This window comes from Puntigrus tetrazona, chromosome 10 (genome assembly GCF_018831695.1).
Source record: "Puntigrus tetrazona isolate hp1 chromosome 10, ASM1883169v1, whole genome shotgun sequence".
NCBI lineage: Eukaryota > Metazoa > Chordata > Actinopteri > Cypriniformes > Cyprinidae > Puntigrus > Puntigrus tetrazona.
This window is the reverse complement of record NC_056708.1, coordinates 945991-973296: the sequence shown is the minus strand read 5'-3', so window position 1 is coordinate 973296 and position 27306 is coordinate 945991. Positions and strand designations below refer to the sequence as shown.

General features: G+C 41.8%; 3 protein-coding genes across 7 annotated transcripts; 1 reads left to right on the top strand and 2 right to left on the bottom strand.

The window, feature by feature from the left end:
* Positions 1–1481: 1481 nt before the first annotated feature.
* Positions 1482–3590, bottom strand: ndufa8 (NADH:ubiquinone oxidoreductase subunit A8). Its single transcript, XM_043251194.1, has 4 exons — positions 3425–3590; positions 2642–2805; positions 1848–2013; positions 1482–1777 (listed from the first exon to the last, which is right to left on the bottom strand). The coding sequence occupies exons 1-4, from the start codon at positions 3473–3475 to the stop codon at positions 1640–1642; spliced, it is 519 nt and encodes a 172-aa protein (XP_043107129.1). The 5' UTR covers positions 3476–3590; the 3' UTR covers positions 1482–1639.
* A 68-nt stretch (positions 3591–3658) lies between these two features.
* Positions 3659–13692, top strand: morn5 (MORN repeat containing 5). Its single transcript, XM_043251193.1, is given in 6 exon segments — positions 3659–3932; positions 4511–4658; positions 4884–4901; positions 4903–4996; positions 5091–5222; positions 13369–13692. Coding segments are annotated over 6 exon segments (591 nt in total). The 5' UTR covers positions 3659–3885; the 3' UTR covers positions 13521–13692.
* Positions 13693–14566: 874 nt separating this feature from the next.
* Positions 14567–27294, bottom strand: lhx6a (LIM homeobox 6a). 5 transcript variants are annotated; one of them, XM_043250265.1, is made up of 9 exons: positions 25570–27294; positions 24924–25044; positions 24412–24594; positions 23034–23155; positions 17968–18188; positions 17785–17885; positions 17059–17154; positions 16803–16977; positions 14567–16008 (listed from the first exon to the last, which is right to left on the bottom strand). In XM_043250265.1, the coding sequence occupies exons 2-9, from the start codon at positions 24924–24926 to the stop codon at positions 15920–15922; spliced, it is 990 nt and encodes a 329-aa protein (XP_043106200.1). In that variant the 5' UTR covers positions 24927–25044; positions 25570–27294; the 3' UTR covers positions 14567–15919. The 5 variants fall into 5 exon arrangements, with proteins under 5 accessions (XP_043106200.1, XP_043106201.1, XP_043106197.1 ...); XM_043250266.1 differs by having other exon boundaries at positions 14567–15999; positions 24924–24995; XM_043250262.1 differs by lacking the exon at positions 24924–25044.
* Between the last annotated feature and the right edge of the window lie 12 nt (positions 27295–27306).

Here is a 27306-nt window from a genome sequence, read left to right as displayed (position 1 = left end):
CTTCAAAGAGTATGAATTTCATCCAGAATGACGTTTGACTTGTACGGGGCAAGAGCGACTCTTGAGTTAAATTTGCACATATGAGGGAAAAAAAGAACAAATTTAGTTCCACGGTTTGATTAAATTTCGCATGTGGGACCTCCCAGAAAACGCTCCACATTGATAGAGAGTGATAGAGCGCCGTTTCACTGGGACAATGAGCGTCTTTTACCTGCATGTCATAAAGGCTAGCGTTTGAAAACACGCCGCAAAACGGAGCTTTGCACACAGGTTTATTTACTCAAGACAGCAGTGCTGTAGCCTGTAGGGCCAATTGACCTGTGCCGCTCGGGCTGTGCACTACTGACTCTTTGAACTTGTAGTGTTATTCAGACGGGTCCTGCGAGGAAGTGAGGAGGGAGCTCCGAGGGAAATTGGCCTTTACCCGAGGGGACCGAGTCTCCAGCCCCTGAGGTCCGTGACACTGCACAGCCGCAATCTGGTTTTGAAACACACACCGTGCTGCTGGATTAAGACAGGAGCTGACGTCTGGCCAGAAACAGCAGGCCAGGTGAATGAATGAAAGCACCTTTATCAAGCTGTGAGGGTGAACACGTGATCATATGAACATTTCTCACGGCCACAACACCGTTACTGAAAACACACAGTATAGTGCATGGACCGTGTGCATCTCCAAATACAGAATCATATTTAATCTCTAGACACATGGGCAAAAACATTAGATTGAAATCATGTTTGGCACATTATATCAAACGCAACAAAACTTAATAAATGTGCATGTACTGTGTATGTATTAATATATATGTGTGTGCGCATTAGTGTGATTTGAAAATAAAAAATTTTATCTATTGCTTACATAAAGTGTGTTTGTGAACCATGTTTATTATTTGTATATATATATATATATATATATATATAAATAAATATATGTATTTGAGCAGGACAGCACTAAACCACAGATATTACAACAGAATGGCTTCATAGCAGAAGAAGAAGTGACCTGCTGCAGTCCAGATCTTTCACCTTTAGAGAACATTATGCAGAACATTAAACAATAATTACCACAAACCCTTCAGCAGCTGGAAACCTACATCAGGTAAGAATGGGACCAAACTGAACACCAAATCTCCAGAACCTCGATGTTCTTCAGGCTGTTTGGAAAAGAAGACGCTACACTGTGATGAACATCATCATATCTGAAGAGCTCATGTTGGGCATAAAATTGTAGCATTTCTCATTTTAAACATCTGCTATGTTGATTTGAAATTATTTTAATTTTCATTACATTCAAATTTAAAAGACATTAACTTAACTTAAACCTTACTAACATTTTAATGTCAATTTACTTAAATGAATAATTTATTAATTTAAATACGCTTAAAAGATCCTGCAGCCGAGAACGACTGGCCCGTACCAACTTTACAGCTGAATTATGGTCTGTGGTCTTTGTCAGAACACACAAAAGGCAAACTGAAGCCGAGTTTAAATTAAATCTTTTATGTTTTGAATGAGCAAAATTTATTAACATTTCTACACGACACAAAGGGATTACAGCGCAGCCACTGGCACGCCGTCTCTGGTCTGGTCAGAAGCACAGAGATGGTGAACATGATATTAATAAGACAGCGACCGCCCCTCTTCACCAGCCGAAGAAGAACAAGCGGCTGCCGTACTTAGAAGGCTGCAGCTCAGACTCGATCGGAGCATTGGGCTCAGGTCTTGGTCGTGAATGGTAGGGGTTTTCAGGCAAGGGCCGGGAGGTCGCCACCTTGGTCACCTGCGGCAGAGGACAAATATGTGAAGTACAGGACACGGACTGGGAATTTTAAAATAATGCTTTGACATACTTTGGACAGGTCTCCCAGCTCTGGCCTCTCCCAGCCCATCTTGTCCAGCACACAGCTATCAAACACCTTCTGCTGCTGGCGACAGCGGCGCAGCTCGGTCAGGTTCGAGTAATCCAGACAGGTCCAGTACTCTGTGAAGGACTCGGCACAGTTCCCCTTTATCTGCCTGAGGGTCAAGAGACACGCGATTTAAAGTTGACGCTGTGTCCTGAAGAGCCGTAATGAACCGCGGCACACCTTTTTGTTACATGAAAAAAATAACGAAAAGCGATTCTTGCTTTTATAACTGCTTTTTGTACATGTTTCCAGTTTAAGCCTCAAAATTGTGGTCACGCAGCCATCATTTACTCGCCTTCCACCTCGTTTCTAACCCGTATGAGTTTCTTTCTTCTGCTGAACACAAAAGAAGATATTTTGAAGAATGTTGCTGGCACCCATAGGCTTCCACAGTATTTTTTGCTCCCCATACAGTCTTCAAAGCATCTTAGGTTTTCAACAGACGAAAGAAACACGACAGAAACCAGGCTGGGCATTTTCACAGGAGTGATATAAATAAAGACCAAGACTTTAGTGACTTTTATAGACATATCACAACAATTTGTTGCATGCTGTTAATAAAAAAAGTTTATTTAATTCTAATAGACTGCAAAAACAGCTCTGTATTCTTCTGTTCTGTTTAGCACCCCCGAACTAAAATAAATACTGAGTGTATTTTTAAAACAAATGCAACGCGCTCATAATTAACACACATCTTAATGATTCTGAAGCAGAAGTCAGGTAAAAGCGCTGAGCACCTGAAGAAGTTGAGTGCACATTCATTGACTTCCTTCCCTTCTTTCAGACACTTTCTGGGGTCCTTCTCCTCCCAGCGGCAGAGCATGAACTCTTTGTTGGCCTTGTCACACTGAGAGCCATAGTGATGAGCGGCTGCCTTCAGCACGGCCGACGACACGTTAACCTGCACAGAAAACAGTCCTGAGATCACATCTAACCCAACACAAAAAAGATTCACATTTAAGAGAAAGCATTATTAACAAGAAAAAAAACTATGCATTTCTTGCTGGGGAATTTAATGCATGACATTAAAGAGAAATTGTTATGTCTGATGTGAAGTCTTTCTATTGCACTGGACATTAATCTTCAAAATAATATGGATCATATAGCATGCCTTTTTACCCCATAATCTATTATATTACAATATTACGGTGTGCTAAGACAACAGCTGTCAATGTTAGTTTGATTAGAGACCCAATTTATTACCTTTAATAACACACACACACACACACACACACACACACACACACACACACACACACACACAGAGAGAGAAATATAGTAACGTTACCACAACATTGACACTTAGCTAGCTGCTAAAAACAACACTAAGGTAACTTAGCCAACAAATCAGTTACGCAGTTCGTTCAGACCCACTCTTTTTGATCTTAACTAACCAGCACACGATGCAATCCTAGCTGAACACATTTAAATGAAGTCCACAGATTGTCTTTAGCAGTGCTACTCCTGCAGCTTCAAGCTAACATCTGGTTGCGTTTCCATTCCTTTAGACATAACGTTACCTCTTCGACGTTCAGTTCCTGCAGCGTCGGAATTTCAACCACGCCGGGCATGGTGCGACTTTTAGTCCACCAAAACTAACCGAAATGAGTGTGACAGTTCGCACCACAACACAACCCAAGGTCCTCGTCTGAAGCAGGACGAGGCCGCGCGGAGAAGGTCAGTTAACTGCGCGTGCGCGAAGAACGACGGGCGCCTGTCGATGACGTCTCGCGTGCGGAAACTGAGACGCTGTGGCGCCATCTTGGCTCCAAACAAAAAAAGAAGTTATGGCACTACTTTTTCCGCCGCTACTTTTCAAAACATTTGCCTGACTCTGAGATTACTGTTTATCACCTATTCTATCGCTTATTCGTGCATGACCGTGGCATCTGTCCCAGAGGAGTGCTACCATTAAATAAGTAACGTCTCGTTTGTGTTTCTATGGAAACCGTATCACGCGCTCGCTTCGCTGTTGATCAACATGGAGTTTATGGGAAGCAGTTATGATGGAGATTACAATAATGGCAGGTAAATCGGCTTTTAATGATGACTGATGACATTTATATGCCCTATCAATTGAATCTAAGCGAGTGTCATACACTTGCTAGCCTATGTGTAATATTTTATACGATGTTTTTAATAAAACCGTCATGAGCAAAGCTAGGGAAAGGTATTCACTAATACACTTAGGCCTATATATTTAATATACAAGCATAATTACATTCAATAAATAACTTTTAATTTGCTTTACAAATTATGGACACTTAATTAGGATTCTTTCAGGCACCTGGTAAATTTAATATATATTGTATATATTTTAAATGCATAAAATAGCATGAAGTGAAACTGTTTCATATTATTTAATGGCTTGCAAGGTTGTGGAATTATGTCTTTTATATATGATTTCCTGAATATTTGTGTTGTTAAGTGGCATGACATTTTATATATGATTAATTACTTTTCAAATAACAAAAATAACATATACCATCTAACAATAATTGTCCTTTTGTTCGTGTCAGTTTAGCAGTATACTGCTGTGACACTGAAGTCAGGAAGAAGTGAACCGAACGGTCTAATTTCGTCTCATCACATGTTGTCATTCGAAGGATGGAGGGGATTGGTGAATACACACTGCCAACTCACACCAGATATATCGGAGAGATGAAAGACGGCATGTTCCACGGAAAAGGAGCGCTGCATTTCTCCAGTGGAAGCAAATATGAGGGAACTTGGGAGAAAGGCATATGCAAAGAGGTCTGCCTCTCCTAATATTAATAAATATGATCATGTTGATAACTCATAACTCAACAAATTGGATTTTTAACAAAGTATCTAAAATATATTCCAAAATATAAACAAATAATATATATATATATATATATATATATATTATTGTTTATATTTTTCTGAATATATTTTAATATATTTAATATTTGTATTCCACAATTATTTGGATTCAATATTTTTTCTAACATGTAGGGAAAGTACACGTTTTCCTGATGGCCTGGAGTATAAAGAGGCAGACTGGGATTACTGTGATGGTAAAGACAGGCGTTTCTACTCGGAGAGGCGCAATGGCCTTAAACCAGCAGGTATGGTCGGAGTCACTGGGATCATTTATAGCTAAGCAGCACAAGTCTCTAAAAATATAAGAAAGAATGTAAGCCTCAGCGTGTCTTTGAATAGGAGAATCCCAGGTAACTGATGGGGACCCACCGAGGGCCATCCCTGACGGTTGCTATGACAGCGGTGATGGCTTTTATGATCCCAGCACTAGAGTCATCAAAGACTATGATGGCAATTTTCTCAGGAACGCAGGTAAGAGAAAGCGTCATGCGGTGCCAGAGCAAGTTTTAGTCTCTGAGTGAGTGTGTGTGTGTGTGTGTGTGTGTGAGTGTGTGTGTGTGTGTGTGTGTGTGTGTGTGTGTGTGTGTGTGTGTGTGTGTGTGTGAGTGTGTGTGTGTGTGAGTGTGTGAGTGTGTGTGAGTGTGTGTGTGTGTGTGTGTGTGTGTGTGTGTGTGTGTGTGTGTGTGTGTGTGTGTGTGTGTGTGTGTGTGTGTGTGTGTGTGTGTGTGTGTGTGTGTGTGTGTGTGTGTGTGTGTGTGTGTGTGTGTGTGAGTGTGTGTGTGTGTGTGTGTGTGTGTGTGCTTGCAAGTCATTCACAATTTTCTACACGATGTTCCATGAAATCCAGTGTATTTCTCAGTTCAATCCTTTCTGGATCCGAAAGTGCCTTTTAGCAAACATTTGCCTTTGGTCCGTCCACCTGGAACACATAAGACCGCAAGCATTAGAGTGGCATAAATGGATTAGCTAAATGCATGTAGATAGTGTAGAGCTAAAGATTGAGCAGCGAGATCGTGAGATAACTCATCTGTAGGTCTTTTCTCTCGGGCAGACATGCCTCTGCGCTGCAGTCATTTGAATTGTTTTCAAGGAAAATGTAAAACACATTTCCCGCTGCCCGATGTGGGATCTCTGATTTGAGGTGAATTCATGATGTCAGCCTCATAGATAGGAGGCCAGAAGCCCTTATCAGCAGCAAAGACCAAGACATGGTATTGATCAGAATAGTTCAAGTTTGTGGAAAGTTTGTTACCTAAATTAATTTATTCAATGCATGATTGTATATATTTTGGGCTACAAGCAACTTACAATGTAATACATTCTATACATGTATAGAATATTTGGTAATTTTTCCCCCAAAAGAAATTAATGAATACTTTTATTTAGCAAGAATGTATTAAAAACATTTTTCTATTAATCAAAGAAATCTGAAAACACTTCATAAGCAGAATTTAGAATGATTTCTAAAGCCTCCTGTTACAAGAGTGAAGTGATAATGCTGAAATTATATTTATTATTTAAATTATTAAAATAAATACTATTACAGAAAGATTGTGCTAACATGTATTTTTAATAAAAAAAGTTATCATCCCCCAAACATCTAAAGAGAACGTTTTTATTTTTATTTTTGCAGACTGAATAGAGATGCATGATATATATATTTTTTTTTTATTGTGAAAATAAACAACCACCATTACCAAGTTGTAGAATTACATCTATAAACATATCCTTATGGTATATGCATATGCATCAACGTGAAATATAACACTTGCACTATCCATTTATTATCTATTCACTCTCACGTTGGCTATTTTTACTTTCATATTTGTCTGCATTGACCTCATATTGAGTATATAAATGTGATAATGTATTCATCTACAGTCTTTTTAGTCCTGTTCCGTGTGTGCATCTTTAGCTGCTCTCACATCCAGGTATCTGTATATGGCGGTCGGCTTGGGAATAGTTTGGCAGCTTGCTGTATTTTCCAGTATTGTGAGATGCATAATTTGGTAAACACTGTCTAAAGCAACTACATGCAACACGATCTGCAGCCCCAGCTTTCGTCACAGTCTGATTGTGAGCTTGCATGACCATTTCATACATCTAGGGTTACTATAACAGAGGAGGACAGACACATCCTGAGCAGATGTCAGAAGAGTTCTGTATGGAAACGCACACAGATTTTCTGAGCTCATAACAGAGAAAAATTGGAAGCTGTTTACCGATATTGTTAAGAAACACAACCCGTGTGCGGTAAAGGAATAGTAGCAGCATGATGATGCTAATCAAATTTGTCTTTCTTTCTTCCTTATGTGTCACCATCAGGCCCACAGATTTTTTTCGCCTACGAAAATCTGCAGAAAGCAATAAGAACAGCCATCATTTACAAAGTATTACGCGCCTGTGGTCGGTCTGTATCTGTTAGATATTGAGATCGGTCTCGGTGTTTTGATGTCCAAGTTACACGTCTTCATATTGGAGTTTTTTTGCACATTTCCACGTGTCAGTCACTCCATGCCTCTATTCGGGGTTAGCAAACACGCTGTCACTTCTGCGTCAGTGTGGTACTCGTTCAGTCCTCACATCAGATCAATTCCAGGCCTCTGGGATTACATCCTTACCACATGCGGCTGGAAAGTGAGAGCAAACATCAGAGACCGAGACTTACACAAGAGCGCAGACCTGTCACAATAAACCACATCCTGGTTATGACTCCCAGAGCCAAAGCCCACCCGCTTCCACAAGAGTCCACATCACAGACTTCATTTGCATTTACATTCACGTCCTAAGTAGAAGCTTTCAAACTGAAGCCACTTACAATAAAGTGGACGCATCACGTGAGCCGTAGTTACCAGCTATGACTGCTCGACATGACAACATTGGCTCGACCTTTAACAGGCTTCTCTAAAAATGGAAATTTAGTAACACTTTAGTGTAGGTAACACTTGTTAAAGGAATAGTTCGCACAAAAATGAAAATTAGCCCATAATCTGCTCACCCTGATGATGTAGGTGCTTTTCCGTCAATAAATTCTTAACTTGCTGCTTATTAAAAGGAATATACCACTTATTTTGAAAATAAGCTGAGTTTCACAGTTTTTGAATTCATTCAGCCGATGTTCGGGTCTGACAGAGAACTTTTAGCTGTAGCTTAGCATAAATCATTGAATCAGATTAGACCACTAGCATCACGCTTGACACTAGATCCATCAAGGCAGTCATTTTGACCGTTTTTAAATTTTGCAATGGGATAACGTTATTGAAATGCAACCAATATAACTATAACCCTGACTTTTACTAAATGTGTGTATATTTTATTCTAATGTTGTCATTTTATAAAAATAAAGAAGTGCAACAGAGTTAGGAGAGTTAATTCATTTCTACCTCGAATGGCCATAGCGGTCAAACTGACTGTTTTATTACAGACGGCGTATAATTTCAGTTTTTGCGTCTTTTTCCATTTATGTAATAATTATGATTCCGCTGGTTGCTACATATAATCGTTTCTAATTTGTGTGATCCAAACACTTCCAATAACTCCAGAGCATTGTAAAGTATAGCCAAAATGTATTGAAAAAAGATATACTGTATAACCATTTCCAAAATATTCGGTTTGATTTCATATTTGTTGGCATTTAGACTTTCAGATACAATCACTGCGCTGAAAACGATTTGCTAGCGAAGCATGCACATTCGGGAGCGGCCTAGCTTTTACGCAATTATATATTTATATTATATATGTAATTTTTTGATGGCATCATAAAATATGGTGACAGACATTCAAAGCTTTATTGTAAAACCTGGAGGGAAAACCTGGATTACTCGCCCTTATGTTGTTCAAAAATGTGAAAGTCTACAAATTAGTAGAGATTTGGAGCAATGGGTGGGTGATGGTGACAGAATTGTAATATTTGGGTGAACATTCCCCTTCAATCCATAGTCCTGCTTGTTGTTTCTCTTCTGTTCGTCCGACCAACGTTAATTAAGCATGACGTGTGCCCTGACCAAGTCCTGTGGAGCAGGAACTCTTCACATAGACTTTATAGCAGAATTCCCATTCAAACATACATCTGGCCATCAAATCAACGTCAACTCCTACGTTGGAATGCATTACAATATGGAATATTGTGCATCCTATGGATTTATTTTTGTCGCCTGGAGGTGATGGTGAATTTGTCAAAATGGGTGTGAAGACAGAATTTATTGCAAGTGGCTTCCCTTCAGGATGGAGGATCACAGAGGGCGCAGACACCAAAGAGGCAAGCGAAGAGGAACTACGTTCCCAGTGGGAGGATGTTTTTGGGAGGAGAGGAAAGAGGGACAAGTCCAACTACAGCTGTGGGGCAGAGAAGCAGTCGGATCCAGGAGGTAGGCATGATGGGGGTGGCAGTCCTAGGCAGCAGCAGCCCAGCCTGGACAGGAAGGCCTGCGGAAATGCCCAGGCTGCAGGCCAAATCTGAAGCACGAGAAAAGCAGATGGGAGGAAGCCCTGAAGAATCTCAACTCACTGGTCATTTGAAGTCAGAGAGGGTGGGTTATTACAAGCAGCGGTTGCTGGCATGTCATGTAGGACTGCCCCTTGAGATAGGCACGAGGCAGACCGAGTCTCCTACATATGTCCTGTTCTGCCCCAGTCTACCATCATCTCCATCCAAGAAGAACCAAAACACAGTAACTGCATATTCCAATCAAGTTTAAATCCATATGACTTTTCTTTTCAAGAAAGGGGAAATTATACGACCAAAAAAAAAACATTTAAATGACCAAAATAACAGTAAATACATAGTTTGCGGTATTTGCTCTTTCAATATTGTCTGTTCTAAACCTCTAACCTCAAGTATTCAACACTGGCGTGTGACCGTTTGCGTTGCAGAGATTATGAATGATACCTTGCAGCTTGTTGAGGAGAGGTGAGCTGGAATACATCAAATAATTTTTGCCCAAAGTTGTGCCCCATTCACAGTCTGGATGAGGCGCTTAGAGCCGGTCTGAAATATCACAAAGTTCTTGGAGTACATGATGGGCACTTTAACATTGTTTGGCTTTAGTCTATGATTCCATCCAGTTGGAGGAGTATCTAATATTTAAAGTTTCTTTCAGAAGACATAATGTGTGATTCACCTTTTTAATGTCACCTACAGCACCTACAAGCTTAGCTGCAATCTGAAGAAGTCATACAGGCATCACCCAAAGATGCATCCAAATGCATTTAAATCAGAGAAAACCACTACCGCAGTCAGCTCCTTTACCTCCATGGTTCTTTTCATCGGTTATGCATCTCTTATTAATGAGATGCATGTTTCTGTGTTGTTCGGAATGACTTGAAAGTCTGTCAGAGTGTGATCTTCAGGCATTTAGTGTATGAGGTCTGGCATTTTCAAACGTGTTATCTGATTTAAAGTTTTAAACTGGCAACTTCCATTAAATGATTAGCCAAATTGTATCAGGGGTGAGGTTCGGTACATTGTAAAGACTTTGGCTCTTTTTGGAGATGGACCAGTAAGCAACCAGTTTGTAAGCAAACAGAATATTTCGGCACTTAAATCTATTTTTAAAAATAAAATTACATTACCCAAATCTTTCCATAACGACACACCCATTTGTCACTACACCAGTTTCCTCTATAAGATTCCTGGAGAGAAGGGAAGCAAGGTTTGTCTGCTAAAAAAAAAAAAAAACATGATTTCACCGGTTCCTTCCTGGCTAGAAAAACTTTGAAATGTGAGTGGGGGCGTCCAGAAAGCCCCTCTCATTACACAACAATCGTAAGGAGCCTTGCCCAGCAGAGGTAGCAGGATTATAGGCTTCAGGGAGTACGTAGGGTGTCTCGGTTGTTGCAAACTACCTGGAGCCCAGCCGGCAGCAGCAGGCAGGCGTTTAGTTTACGATAGCACTGGAAATCCTGTTTACAACCAGCTTTAATAACACTGTGTGTAAATGAGAGAAGGAGATGGATACACTCCATTTACAGTAATTAAACGTGATTGAACCTTCGAGACATGTACGGACCATATTCTGGTTTATTTTCATACTTAATGTGACTGTGCCCCTGGAGAACTTCACTGTGGGTGTTGTGTTTGGTTGCTATAAGGTTACTAAAGTGTTTGGGTGGTTTTTAGCGATGTCATTGTTAGGCGGTTAGTTACTGGCCAAAGAACAAAGAGTCCGTCCCAAATTTCTGTAATGGTCCGGTCTCTAGATATGATTCGGACGCCTAATTCGTTGTATTGTCTGCCAGGAAAACATTGTAAATTTAGTCATCATATGAAGATATTCATATCCGGCGCAGGACATAACATAAAATTGCTCTATCCTATTAAATATTCGGCCATAATTATGCTTTTTAAACAATACTACTTTTGTCTTGTTTTAGCGCCTATTCCTTGGTAACACATAACTTCACTTGAGCCTGAAGCTCTACCGCCATATGGTTCGCAGTGGTTTCCTGCTTCTGTGATAATTGCTAAAGGTTCATGTTCTAAAACCCCTTCGCCAATGAAAACAGCCCAAGTCACTGCTTTAAGGTAATACCAAACCTTGTCAGGAGATGATCATCCAGCTGTCGAGGATACACACGTTCAGCTCCTCCAGCCTTCGAATAATCTCATTTGATCAGAGATTCTAAGCCATTAATAAAAAAAAGCGCAGCTGTGGAAGGAAATACTTTCCTTTTTGATTGTATTTTAAGGATTACGTTAAACGCCTCCTAACAAGGTACAATTACCGCTTCCTTTCTGACTCCTGGGCTTTGATCGTAGGAGACGGTGTATCATATTTGTTAGGCCACCTTGTGAGGGCTCAACGTGAGGATGAAAGAAGGAGGGTCAACTGAAGCGTAAAACTGATTATTACCAGAAACAAAGAAATAATTTGTGTTTTGTACAAAATACAGCCACTGCAACAAATTTGAGAGAACAAAGCAAATGTTGGGAAAGAAAATAAAAGGGACTGTATGGAGTATTTTCTTGTGAATACAAAATGCTACCACGTAAACAAAACGGATGCAGACGAAAGAAATTGATAAGGGGAAAATCTGAATTTTAAAAAGTCAAGAAAAAGAAGCTAAACATTAGTAATGAAAACAAATAGATGGTTATAGGGGTTACGGTAATTCAAGGAGATGAATTTCAGCAAAGTTTGAGGAAGTATGAGGGCTAAGACAGTTCTTTAAACAGCATTCCCACAATGAATGTGCAATTGTGAATGACTTATGAAAGACTATTCCAGTCATTTGTGGTTGCTGGACTAGGATTTTAAAAAATCATTTTATTGAAATCGCACTCAAAATATTTGATAGAATAAAAGCTTCTCTGACTGAAAAACATCATTTTAGCATTCCCTGGTATTCTTCCATAACCGTGGGAACCCTGTCCAGACAGAGAGACCATGAGGACTTGGCCCAAACACATCAAGAAGACAGAACTCTGCATCCATAGAGAGCGCTTTGTGGCCTGTTAACAAATACTTAATTTTCAAGCAGGAATGATGTTTTGTTGGAAGCCTCTTTTGGAGCTGCTCTGTTCGACATGATATATATATATATATATATATATATATATATATATATATATATATATATATATATATATATATATTCACTTATAAGAGCACACAGACTCACCTGATCGGTCCTGTCGTGCAAATCGCGCGTCGAAAGTATAATTTACAGACCCTTTCAGCCCTGGATAGTGAGGATGTATTTGCAGTCTGACATGTGTGCTCCGAAATAGGATCGTATTAGCCTGTGAATTTAGCAAGTGCACGAACGCCAGGCAAACAATAAGTAGCGAGGTGCTAATTTCGTGCAAATACAACCGTGCGAACTCGGTCCATTACCAAAACCCGTTTACCGAGACGTAATTGTAGACCGACCTCGTCCGCGGAGGTATTAATTGGCTTAAAATAGTGATGAAATGTTCCTCTCGAGTGTGACCTCCATGCGGAGAGCGTGAGGTGGGAGCGACTGAATGAAGTGAGACGTTAGCATGCAGCTGTCGCAGAATGGACCGGTCGCGTGCTGGAAAAGTCTCAATTGCCGCGCGCGGGAGCCAGGTAGAAGTGGCGGGAGGCGCGTGGAGAGGCCGTTTAGGGCCATCGCGTGCAATTACCCACAATCAGAGGAGAGCTTAAGACCTGTTCTCAACAATGGGCCCAGTTCGCCACGTTCATGGGGGTGAGCGCTCAAGTGCGTGCAGCTGCGCGCTCACATTCAGCACCAGCAGCAGAACTACCTCGCGCTCCGCAATTAGCAACTCCTTTCAGTTTTAACCATTTAAAAAAGCAGTATATTATCCACTGTTTTTGGTTGCGGAATCATCTCTGGGAAGGCGAAGAGAAAAAAAAAAAAAAAAAGGGAGCGATTGATTGTCGCGTGAAGTAGGCCGCTGAGAGCGCATTTTCATAATTGTTGTCTTAATCCCGCGCGTAAAAAATGTAAATTGCCTTTAACCGCATACGAATGAGTTTGACACATGCCTTTCGGAGCTCGATTTTTGACCAAACAATCAGGAAGGGGAGAAATAGTGTGCGCGCGTGCAGACTTCGTGCTTTTATTATAAATCTGGAAAGCGCTTTTCTTCATCGGATTGAGCGCAGTGTGTGTGTATCTGTCCCCGCAGACGAGCGAGAACACGAGTGGACCGTGCAGAGCTGCAGGAAGAGCTGGGATGAGTTCACTCAAGAGTCTACACGCTACAGAACCGGCTCTCACAGGTCGGATGTGGATGCGTTCAAGTATTTTCACTTTAAAAATGTATTTAAACATTTGTGATCGCGCTCCACTGACGTCTGCAAAGTGCATCCCACAGAAAAGAAGTGCATGCTTGGAAATGTAAAAATAAAGCTATATGATTCAAAATATGTTCTATATTGAGCAGCTTCCTGAAAATGTTTGTTGTGCACTTTCAGCTACGCAGCGGTAGAATAAAATATCACCAAACCAGTGTAGGTTTATTTATTTGCCGTGTGAATGGATAATATGGGCTTGGGGTAGGTTGCATCATCGACGCTGTGAAAACATTCAGCAGCTGAATAACGGTGTTCTGTTGACCAGAACGAGTGCGCTTTCTCCTCAGCTCGAGGGAAACGTCATGCAAAATCTTCTGCATTTGGTAAAAAAAGAGCGCTCGAGTGAAGAGAGGATAGGCCGGTGAAAGAAACAGAACGCGGGACACGGAACGGTTCCTGTGATGTGGACTGACAGGGAATTCCTGTCTGTGATGGCGGTGGAATCAGTGATGGAGTCATTACTGCACACACTGACCCGTGAAGGGTCTGCCAGCTCCTCCATCAGCCTGTGATTGCTTCCTGCTTCGCTCGTGCACACAGACCCAGCACTGGCCCGTGCGTTCATACCATCTAAAGAACATCTAGACGTTCTCCTCAAATGATCCGTTATCTGCAGTGTCTGATATCCGGTCCTGTCATCAGCACCTACAGCAGTAAGATACGGGGTCTGCATTTTAATGAAAGAGCGTTCCTTTAATTGTGGCACTCAATGAAGCATTCGTATTTATACTTAACATCCAAACAAGCTCAATCATTTAAAAAAGAAGAAAATGGAAGTGTAAATAGTGCCTTAATAATAATAGTAGATCAAAACTGTCCTTTAAAACCAAAATGTGTTCTTGTCTTAGGACAATTTTGATGACTTCTAACATGTACACACACACACACACACACACACACTCTCTCTTTATAGGCTTCTTTAAGCACTTGAAAACACATTAAACCATCGTTTTTATCTAATGCACTTTAAAATATGCATTCATTTAAAAAAAAAAAGAAATAGTTCGATTAACGATGCACAGCCAAAGAAATAGTTAATTATTTCATTTTTATTTATTTTTTTTTTTACAAAACAGACATGTGGAAGTGGGGAAAAGTGCTTACAGGCTACCTGTCATAATAAATACAAGAACGTCGAGGCCTCGTCCCCCATTCTGAACACAAGATGCATGTCTCAAATTTAAGTTACAATTTCAGACTTTCCCCCCGTGCACAGCTCTATCTGTTAGTATGAAGAAAACCATGAAACACAGACACATTCGTCTCCCACATAAAGTCAGGACACCGCTTAAATAAAAATACATTACATGTACATTTTCTTTACATGTAGCTATCTTTACATTTTACTCAAGTGCTCTTTTTAGTCTCAGCTTTGTCTCCTCCTTTCTGTCTCACGCACAAAACACGGCCGCGTGTCACTGATAACCCCGTCTTCATCCTTTAGTGTTTTTGTTTTAGAAAACGTTCAGAGCACTGTATTCGATTTGAAATAATCTCACACTAAGATCGACGTCAATTATAGCCTGCGACTGCAGTTAAACTGCAATGACAACAGTTATCGAAATTCATCCTGAATAATAATAATAATAAAATTAGGGAAGATATCGAGGACATCTTTTTGGACTAAAGAAATGACCGTTTAACGTTTCACCTCAATCTAAAAGGAAACAAGTTCACTTTTCTAAAACTATCTGCTTTCCAAACGGAATGTGGACAAAAAAAATGGCTGTTATTTTTTACAATGAAATAACGGACTTTTAAGTCCTTTGCGTACAATTGTTTTTAAAGTGAAATCTGTGGACCGCTGGCTTTGTAGGCTCAAGGTATGCTTTGCATACGGCTGTTAGAACAAGAAAGCAAGGACTAGTGGACTGAACTGTGGCATACGTTGCTTTCTCTGGCTCAGTACAGATTTCAACCGTGGCATCTTTCGGCAAGGAAAAAGAGAAAAATTGGTCTTACCACCTGCTTCTATGCCATCTATTTCCCATCCGCATCTCTTGTGCTTTTGCCTTTTTCAATCTAAATGTTTTAACACTGACGCTGGTAACTTTACATTCCTTTTGTTTGCATTCAGAGCCTCCAAACGCTGCACGAGAGTCAGATGAGACGCACCGAGAGCGCTAGTCTTTTACAGTGTGTGCTCGAGTCTTTTCTCTTTGTCCGGAAGTCCAGATCCTGGTCTTGGTGACAAAGTCCTAAATTCACAGGTCACAGACGCGGCTCTCCTGAACCGAGAGGGACTAGACGCAGGCGAGTAAAATCCTGTCCGATGAAAGCAGAGAGGAAACAGTCTCTCTCTCTCTCTCTTTTTGCGAGTTCAGAGGTCAAGAGCAAGAGGGAGCGTGACCTCTGGAGCGGGAGGTCAGGGGTCAGGGGTCGTTAGCGGCTGAGAGGGAGCTGCGGCAGCGTCATGGCCTGATGAGGGAGGCTCTGTGTGGTGAGCACCGAGAACGGATGACCTGCCAAGCCAGAACAAAATAAACACCACGCAATATTAATCTCCAGTAAAAGTCTGCTTTGAAACAGTGTGCTGATGGTTGAATCATGATGCTGTTTTAACAAAGATAAGGCTGTGAAACGCTGATGCAATTCAAAAAGACGACTTTCTAGTAAAAAAACGTTTCCGTCATTTTCAGAGTTACATTTTCAGCATCGTTAATATTTCTGTCAAAACCATGATTACATTTTTTAAAGATTCCTTGATGAATTGAATTTATTTCAAAAAGACAAAATGTCTCACTTTTCATCAATTAAATGCATGCTTGTTGAATTAAAAAATATATTTAGAGAGAGAAAAATAGGCTTTTTTTTATCTTACTAATTATCAACATCATTATCAATTTGATGCATCCCTTCTGAATACTGAATAATATATAAATATGAATAAAAGTATATATATATATATATGTGTGTGTGTGTGTGTATATATATATATATATATATATATATATATATATATATATATATATATAAATAATTTCAGTTTAATATTTAATATATTCCACTTTAACAGGGGTTTGTTTATTTAAAAATATATATTCTCGAGCATTAAATCACATTAGAATGATTTCTGGAAGACTGGAGTAATAATGCTGAAAATTCAGCTTTGCATCACATTATATGACAACCGTTCTTTTTGCTCAGATACATGCAGCCTTCTCACAAATCCTAATTATTATGCACTTTTGAGCAGCATCTTAGACATCATTATTACTGTTTCTATACAGCTGGAGTGAACGCTGACAGTGAAGCAGACACTCACTTTCGATGTATCCGTGCAGGGCCACCATGCGCGCTCTCTCAGGACTGCCGAAGGGCGAGTAATGCAGCTCGTCGGGCAGCGAGGGGGGCATGCGGGCCTGCGGGTGAGCTTGAGGCGGCCCGCTGTGCTGGGGAGTGTGCTTTTTATGCCTCGCTCGGCAGTTCTGAAACCAAACCTGCGAAAAACACATGCAAGTGTCAAGACGAGCCGCCTCGTGTGCCGCGTTCAGGAAACTCAGAGAAGAGATTTGTGTCACCTGTATGACTCGTCTGCTCAGTCCCGTCATGTCCGCCAGCTTCTGCAGCGTCTGCGCGTCGGGGTTGTTGTCCTGCGCAAACTGCGCCTGCATTACCTGTGCATGCAACAAGTGCCACGTTAACCGAGGATTCACGCATTAGAAATACTTTAAAATTAGCAGTTACAAATTAAAGGAGCAATTTATTAAAGATTTTGACTAATAAAGCATGATATGTTGAAGTAAAAAAAATATTCAGAGGCTTAAAAACTGGGCACTGTTATGCATATGGCCAAAAAGTGAGATGAAATTGTGATATATATTTATAACAGTGTACAGTGACTAAACTGCACGAGGATATCGGTTTTCACTCTGTATCGGCCAAATAATGCCTTTGCGAGATATTTATATGCTTAGTTTGATTATCAAAGCTCTGTAGTTTTTTGCATTTTTATTGTAATAAAGGCATGGAAGATAACGTTCTCCATCTCCAAAGCGTCCAAAAATTCTACTCTGCAGGTAAAGACGTCATTCAGAGGCTAAGATAGACATGCGTTCAGTCAGTGGAGTGAGGGGTATTTGTCGTCTGTGGCGATGTTTGCTTACTTTCCAGAAAAGCAAACCCCACATTTGATGGGTGAAGTTTAAATATGCGATGCAGCGGGGGTTGATTGCTCGCTGATGAGTGTGACGTAAGACCGAAACACGGATGCACGCCAGACGAAAGCGTTCCTTTGATCCTCTTACCTGCAGCTGTTCTGCGGTGAAGGACGTCCGCGCTCTTTTGGCCGGTTTGGGTTGACTGTCCTGTTCCGACGGCACAGCCCCCTCCAGAGTGAGTCCGCTTCCTGCGTTAAAAACCCAGGGAAAGTGCTTAAAGAGCTCGACCGGCTGGACCAGACTTAAAGCGAGCGCATGCGAGACACGTACCGCTCTCAGCGGCCCGCTTCAGGTTCTCCACCATTGTGTCGTAGTGGATCCGGCAGAGCACCTTCTCCTCCACCAGCCCGAACTCCTCGCCCGTGGACAGCTGCCGTTTGCAGGAGAAGCAGGCGAAGCAGGCCAGATGATAAGCGTTTCCTCGGGCTCGCCGGACCCAGTCGCTGGCGTAGATCTGCCGGCCGCAGCGGGCACACTTTGTACCAAACCTACTGTGAGACAGAGAAAGGCTTGGGCATCAATACCTATCCCATAAACCGCAAAACACGTTACACGCGTGCTTAGGATCAGTGATAAGAGCATTTCGCTTCTTGTTCCCGAGTTCGGTTTAACAGCGAAGCGGGTATTGTGTTTCTCTCACTGGCCGAAGACAGAACGCAGATAGGCTGAACCGTGTCCAAAAGATAACCGCTAAACGTGTCAGACACGGCTGTAAAACTCTCAGCACAAACAAACCACTAGTAATTCTCTGAGCCGCAGGTCGACAGGAAATGTCTGCTGATAAACTGTGCTGATAGGATCCATAAACTCTGATTTTATCCAACGCTGCGCGCAATGCGAGGAACGATCGTCTATATTTAAACCACCTCCACTTTTTTAGTGTAAAGGACTTCAGATATGATTTATACGCATATGTAAATTAGTACAAGCAGGGAGCTAATGCATTATTTTGTGTAATATATATTATATCATTACATATAAAAGTAAGCATCACTTAAAAATATTTATTTATTTATTTTTGTTTTTATTTTATATATTATTAAGTTTGATATAATGTTACTTACTATATAATAATAAAAAAAAAAATATATATATATATATATATATATATTATTTTATATAGTATTATATATTAAAACATTAAAATCAATGTTTTTATTTATATTAAGTGAAAACAGCATTACAGCATTTATTATTATTTCACTTATTATATATATATATATATATATATATATATATATATATATATATATATAATGAATCTCAAGCTGCTTAGTTTACATACTTAAAACTTTGCATAATGCAAAACTATCTATGCGTCTGTTTTATTGTTGTTTAATCATGAATCTGTTTATTCTACAGTCTATTCGCTGACTTTAGTCGTGGCGTCATTCTAATACAATTTTTTGCATTCGTTTGCATGCCACAAAGCGATTCCGCTCAATGATCTCATTATATAATATTACTGACGCTACCGCAGACGCTGATCCCCATCAGGTTCTTTGTAAACCCCATACGTACACCACCTTTACTTCCCCGCTGCTCGTTCAGCTGCTCATAGCCTCCTCTGTTATCCTGCGATCAACGGGACTCCGTAAACAACCCCGTGGCCGTGCAAACCAGCCAAAATGAAGTGTTATTTTGACTGGACGGGGCTGACCGTGCCGCTCTCTGTCTTGACCCAGACATCGCGTTCGGGTGACCGGAGAGGGTTCCAGCGTGGAGAGGACCGGAGGAGACTAATGCTCTGCAGATGGCCTGAATCCGAGCCCCCTCCGCCGGCGCACCTCGTGTAAACAAAGTGTCACACGCAGCCTCCTCCGACTGCAAAGAAACGCGGGATATTGAGATATCGCCGTGCACGCTACCGAAGAATGATGACACCGGCCCCCAAAGCCCCGCAGTGGGGCCCTCGGGGCGTCCGTCCGCTGGAAATGACATCACAGCCCACCAGGGACCCCCAGGAAACTCGGACCGGCGCTCGTGTGTGTGTGTGTGTGTGTGATAATTTGTCTCTGCCAGTCGGCACTTGAGCGGGATGAGCCAAGAAGCGAAAACAAACCCGAATCGAATGTTTACAGTCCACTTACGCGCAAAGCATCGACACATAAAACACGCCTCGCGTCTTAAAGCCTGCAGAAAGCGTTCAAAGGGCCGCGCACCGTACTCCTGACAGCATCGCTCCAGACACAGAACACAACGTCTGAGTAATGGTGCGTTTCAGACGTGTGTTTAGAGGAGAAACTCTGTGGAACGGAGCCGTAATCTGTCATGGCAGTTCATCTACCGCAAAACCTTTCAGAAAAGCCATGAGGATCTTAAGGGGCTTTTGCTTTTGTTCAGATCCGCCGCGCGTTTGATCGCGCGCCGTTGTGCTCGTTCTGGATTTATCGTAACTCGCCGGGGGAAAATCCAAAGCGTTTCCCTCGGAGCCGGAGAAAGTCACCTTTGGCTGGAAGAGAGAGAAGCTCGTGGAAGTAGATTAAATGTGATACACTCTGGAAGTAGGATAATCTGCGGGAAAGCTCCCTCTCAGCGCCATTTGCTAAGACGAGCATCGCTTGCTCTTTTGCTCTAAACCAAGTACAATAATAGCGTGTGCAATAATCTTACGACTTTTTGAGACGCGCTTCTCCATGCCTTAGCACTTGTACGCGTGCGTCTCGAAGGCATAATAGAGACTTATATCTATAACATTATAACTAACTCTTCTTGTAGGTGCAAACTTGAAGATGCTTTGAAGAATGCGTCTATGCGAACGGCATGCACCGTATTTGTTCATGCTATGAAAGTCGGTGGCTACCATCAATTTAGTGTTTCCCGTTCCAAAGAAATTCTGCTTTCACATTCTACACAGTATGAAAGACAGTAGTGGTACGGCCCAATATATAGTATTCAAAAATAGGCGAGAAGTATGTGGTTGACATAGTACTTCTTCTGATCGGCCATCACCTTCCCATGATGCAGTGGGGTTTGTGTGCGTCTGACGTTGTAGGTCACACGCACTTCTATACAGAACTTTTCGCGGTCGCACATTTTCCCGTAAAACCCAGCAGCATTCATTTAAAAGTACCTAATATTTTATTCTCAGACATATCCGCATGCCGAAGCGATCTCTCTCCGTTAGCTCGTCGTAGTTTCAGTTCCTCTGTTTACTTCTGTACGAGGAGCCGTGTTCGTGCATGTGGCCTTCTCAGTGCGTCATCTCCTCCAAAGCCAGCGCTCTCAGCTCGGCACGAACCCACTCGGGTTACCGCCTTACTCCATCACCCTGTCCTTATCCCTCGCTCGCTCTGATTAACAGCCTCCTCTGACTTCCTGTGTGGCCCGGCGCTCGTGCCTCCGTGGCTGTTTCTTTTTAGTGTAGGTACGGTCTCCGCTCTGACCCTTACCGCCAGACCTGCCCCCCGCCTCGCGCTCGCAGCAAACCCACTTTGATTTCCTGTAATTACACTCGATTAGAGCGGCTGTCAATCCGGTCCAGATGAGAGAGAGAGCGACGCCAATCAAACGTATCTCCTTACGAGGAATCAATGAGGATGCTTTTCCGTCCAGACAAACATGGCGCAAGCCCCATGCCACGGGTCCACCGATCACGTCCACTTATTAGGGCGACGCAAAACCTCAAACCTGTTCACGGGGAAATGTATGTCCGGCTGTAAGGTCGCAAAACAACCTGTCAGTGAACAGTTAAAACCTAATTGTTCACGGCGTGGAGAACGTTTTAAGAAAAATTCTGCTGCAAAGATTTTTTTGTAAAGCGGTGCATAAAGCTTCTTCGACTCCAATTAAGAGCGTGGAGATAAATGTTCAGGATAAGCTTCGAGCAATTACGTCAAATGCTGCTTTCTGCTAATGATCTCATCTTTTTATATGAAATACATACATATATATATATATATATATACACACCAACACTCAGTAATAGAAATGGACTTAAAGAAGAGGCAGAAGGCTTGACAAGAGAGACGTTTCAAAGCTCCTGGAGAAAAACACATGTTCTCGACTCCACAAGCACGGAGCTATTACTGTCTCTTTTTCAATCAGCGCTTCGCTTCCGGGGATCTTCCTGTGATTCTGTGTCAAAAAACGCTCGCCGCATCTCTGATTACGTTTCCTGATCATCTCAGACAATTAGGGGGAAAAAACTACAATCCGCGGCTGTATTTTCTCACGCCGAAACCGACACTAACCCCCACGGCTGCTTGCTGTTTTTACTTTTTATAAGAATAAAATAAAAGAATTGTATCTGCATACATACATATATATAGCTTTTTTAACATCTGTAATTTGTAATAAACCTTTTATAATTGAATCATTTTCCACAAGCCGCAATTTAGATAAAAACACACTTAATCTGTGTGAATGTTGCTATCACGTTTAACCTTTTTCAGATTTCTATGGTGCTGATCCGCAACTATCTCCACACCTTCGCAGCACGCTTTCGCCCCCACAATAACCCCACAGCATAATCTCCCGCTTCTTTGCATGGGTTTCAGTAATCAGTCGAGGAAGCACGACCCGTGACCATCAGGCACCGATGCAGCATCTCGTGGAGCATCTCTTCAGATTATTGGCCTTAAGGTAGAAAACAAACCCTCTCCTGCAGCACGGCATTGACTTTAAAGGGGCCTCGCTGAGTGCCCTTCCAGCCTGGGAGCATCTTCACAGCTTCCCGTGGGATCTCCCTCGCTCCATGCCTTCCCATCAGCACACCACTGGATCTCCACCAGGCCCAGATCGAATTATGTAACTTGCGTTTGATTTCTAACACCATTCAGTCACCTACTAGCAAAATACACGGGCAAATTTAACTCGACTAATCAAGTACTATTTAGATCTCTCATTGACACCGTCTCCTTTTATTATTTTTTTTTATGCGTAAATCCAGCGCGCGCAATTCATGTGGCAACATCTAAATTGCTTAAAAATATTCCAGAAAAGGACTGAATCGGAAGCACCAATTAGAGAATTACAAGATAATTATTTACCATGCCTTATTTCGGTTTTTAGATCAATCGTTTGTGTGTTTAATATTATAACATGAAAGAGAGACGTTGCGATTTTTTTAACCGAGCTACAAATGCGAAAATCGAATATTATGAATATCAGGTTTTATGATGCTATTGATATTTAAAACGCTCGTGTGAGACGTTTTTAAAGGTTTCGAGACGAGACGATAACTACGCGTCTGCTGAAGTAGATTTTTTTTTTTTTTTTTGAAGGAATCGTGTTTTTAGCGTTAAACCCAAGCGCGCGACATTAAGAGTTGAGCGGCGGCTCGTTAACATGCACTCCTGATATTTCCGAGGATAGAAAGTGAAAACTTACCCTACCTGAAATAATCCATTTTACAGAAGATTTCCTTATTTTTGATGTAGCAGCTGCTGTGCTGACGCAGGGACGTCCTGCAGACGGAGCACTCCAGACACCTCACGTGCCAGATCAGATTATTCACCTGCAACAAACACCACGTGAAGATGAAGCGGTAATACTGGCGGGAAATACTGACATTTGCATATTCTTTAAAACGCCGTAAACGCGCAATATTCGTCGCGCGCAACGAAACGTTAAAGTTAATAAGTCGAGCAGCTCCCACGCGTTTCTGTATAAAATAAAATGTTGCTTATTTTAAAATTCGATTTTGGTACATATTTTGTTTAATTTGAATTGCTGTGTGTAAAAAGGTGATATATAAATATAAATGCACGTTACGTCGCCTGTTTTGTTTCATTTTTTTGTAAGCAAAAATTAAAAAAAGAAAAAGTACAATGTGATACTGTTAAACGTATTTATAATGTGCAATTATTGATTTGATTAAAATTATTACTATAACCACGTTCTCTGCGGAACATTTAGCGTCTTATAAATATTTATTTAAACGTTTTGTCGAAAAAAATTAGCGCGTTTAATTTAATCCCAGATTTTTAAAATCCGACGAGCTGAGGAAAAGGTTAATGCACAAAAAGGCTCCTAAATTCGTTCGTGATCAGCTCACGCGCTGTTTTATTAGTTTCCGCCAAAGAGCGAGACGCTCGCGCTCTAATGATCCTCGCGCGACGCGCTTCCTGAGACGCGAGCAGGCCGAGAGCACAGGCACACACAACATCTACCGGCCGCTTTTAACGAGCTACACGGACAGCTTCTCCCTCGAAAAACCGGCGCCTATATTTGCAGATCGAAAAAAAAAATACCCATCACGTTAAGTTACTTTATTAAACGACGTGTGTTTAAAAATAACAGCCATTTCGATATGAACCTCTTTCCCCGTTCTCGTTATTAAAGCATGCTCCTCTGACCGAAGCGAAACACGCGCGCGCGTTACAGAAACCTGAACCCTATCTCTTATATCAGAGCTCGCGTGCATGTCACAGAAATAGGTTAGACTGCTTCTAATTTAAAAAAAAGAAAAAAATAAAACATGTAAAGTACAAAAAAAAATAATAATAATAAATGCGTTGTTGTTGTTTTTTTTCGATAGGTCACCCAAAACATTTATTAAAGCGCTTCTTCGATTTAGTCTAGTTTAGAATCAGATTAGGAAAATTACAAATGTTAATTATTCAGTCAATCGTTTCAAGAAGCATGTATTTATCGATATGTCAAGCTGGCAGAGACGAACCAGACCCGTTAATACAAATTATAATAAAATAAAATATATCGGCGACACAAAAGATCAAATAACCCGAAGCGTTTCGCCCCCATCGCGCGCACCTTCAGCAGATATCTGTCCAGGATCTCGAGGCCGCAGCTCGCGCACACGTTCTTCCCGGTGGACGGCACGGACGAGGCGCTGGAGGTGGGCGAGCAGATGGACGGCGTCGAGGGCGGGCTGGGCGAAGAGCGAGGCTCCTCTTTCTCCATGTTCGACCTGTGAGATTCCCCGTCAGACTGCGACTGCGAGAGGGAGAAGCGCGATGAACAGCACACTCTGGAAAGTACGAGGCTCACAGGAGGTTTTGCAAAAAAAATAAATCAATCAATGAATAAAAGTGAATAAAATCAAAACCGGACACTTATAGAGCAAGCAGTGATTCGCCGCGCCTTTTTCGAATTTAATTAATTTTTATAATAATAAATAAAGAGGTTCTCTAACATTCCGCGATCGCATAAAAGCGAGGCAATCCGTGAAATAAAGTGCACTGCGTCAGTAAACAGCGCTATGTTACGTTCTGCCCGAAGGCCTTTCCCGCGCGCCGGCGGAGACGCTCGTCGCGCGCACTCACCATCGCGCGAGCGTGTGGTCGGTCCGCGCGGCGCGAGGCTCCCGGTGTGCTGTGCGAGTCTGGAGAGATCACCTACAACGCAGTCGAGCCGCAGTGCTCCGTGTCAGGCATGGTCCCCGCTCTATATATGCGTCCGAAAAACAATAAAAACGCTTTTAACCGCGCATCGAGAGCCTCGCAACAAAAAGCCCGTTTTAATGAAGCGATTTCAATTTGGATTGATTTTTTCCCCACACTTAACCCGCGCCTCTTCCCATAATCGCATTTCCACGCAATCCGAGGAGCTGAAAAAAATAAACTACCTGCAATTACAAATAGCTTGAAACGCTCGCGACAAGAGGACCCCAGAGTGTCAATTTCAGCTGCCAATCAGAGAAAGCAACGGGCCACCCAAAGAATTGCAAATTTGATTTTTAATGGCAGTAATTAAAATCTAATTTTTCCTCTGCAGACTTGGCATGTGAAGAGGACGGACCGCAGATCGCGGCATTCAGAGCAGATCCCGGTTCTCCTGACATCTCTTTGAGGTGAAGATGTCACAGGAGAGGAGACGCGGGACTTCTCCAGGCAAAGCGCGCACTCCAGCGCGTGCTATTAATCGTGTCGTTATGGTCCGCACTCGAACGGGATGCGATAAAAGTCTTACCTGTTTTGAGGGAATTCCTTCGGATAGAAACTGGTTTCCCTCTGACAGAGGGGCCAAAGCCTCATTTTTCCAATACATTTGACGGCTTAAGCTGGCCTTTCGATATCTTCGAGCTTTTTTGCTTTTTTCTTTCGCGTTAAAGATTCGTTATCCCATGCGCTCGAAATCGGTTTAGCGCGACGGAGGCTCGCCGTGTCCTCCGGGAGGCTAACGTTTCGTTCGTGATCGTTCTGAACGCGGCAGCTGACGCGCCGAGCGCGAGCGGTTCGTCCGGGCGCCTTATTTAGAGCCGTTTGCGGGATATTTCCTACTTTTTCCCTCTTTTGGGACGCGGTTGCTTGAGTACAGGAAGTGGAGAAAATTGAGGGGCTGGCAGGTTTTGCTCCTGCTCTCCTCATAGGCAGTCAGAGCACAGCCTACCTTCTGAAAGTTTACAGATCAGAGGGGAGGGAAGAGATGTGGCCTGAGTGTGCATCGACATTTTGTGATGCTCGAAGCTTGCGTGATGTTCGGGGATTAATTGACGCACAAATGAGCGATATTAAAAACCATATTCGACGGCTGGGTCGATGTTTATCACTTGTTTGCGTGCCGAGACTTCAAACTATATATATAGGCTATTATACAATTGAAAATATTTTTTTGATTCATGCATTTTATGAAATCGCATAAAATAAGCTCTAGGACGAAATCAACCGCATTTGATTTGATACACTGATACACCGTGTGTCGCTCGAATTCGTTAGTATTTAATGAAGTTTTCGCAAACGACAAAAAAAGACGTTTCTTACCGAATCCGTTTGCGCGTGATGCAACGAAATGCCCCCAAAATCACGATTCGTTGGTTCACTTGGGGCGTGCGTCGTGTTCTGTGGCGTCGCACTAATATATCGCTCGTGTAGGTATATTTAAACACCAGACCGCGTGCTGTATAATTGGTGGAGGTGCATGACATTTTTACGCGAGACGACTGCATCCGTTCACAATGCTATCCGTTTCTTGAATTGGTTTAAAATGGGCATGCGAGATAAAAACATATCCCTCGAGCCCGAAAGCATCGCGCTGTTATTATGTCGCGGAGAAGCAGCGGAAAAACACATTTCCATCAGATAATATCCAGGTAGAGGTGCGGAGAGGACCTTTTCTCTTATGCAACAGTTACATTACGCCTGGATATATTCATGTATATCGTTAGAATGAAGGGTTGCATGTGCATGTGAGAGATTAGAAAGAGCTCGGGTTCAATGGGAGCAGCAGTTATAAAAATCGCTCGGGGTTTGGAAATGAATGCGAACAAAAGAGGAATAATGCGACGCGACTTTACAGAATTGATCATAAACACCGATTATTTTACCTTTAACCGTTTCAAAAGTTTTATTCACGTTTCGTTTGATTTTTGTTTTTCCGTAGGTGGAAAAAAACCTTTCGATTTTCCAAAGAACAATATTTTTTTTCCCAACGTTAAAAACATTTTTTTTTTACCGTCGAGAACATTTCGTGCAAAAGAAAAATTCTTCGTTGCAAACCTTTATTTTGAAGTATAACTGATTAGGCCTATTTTTATATCACAAAAAAAAAAAAAAAGTAGTGTCGAAAAAATAAACGAAGTCGGTAAATTGCAAATGAAGAAAATAACAAGGAAAGGGCTCGGCTTCTCTAAACACGCGTGCATTCGAAAGAGTTTTAATAAAGAAGATTATTTTAGGGTCCGGCTGATATTGAAATAAATCAATTGTG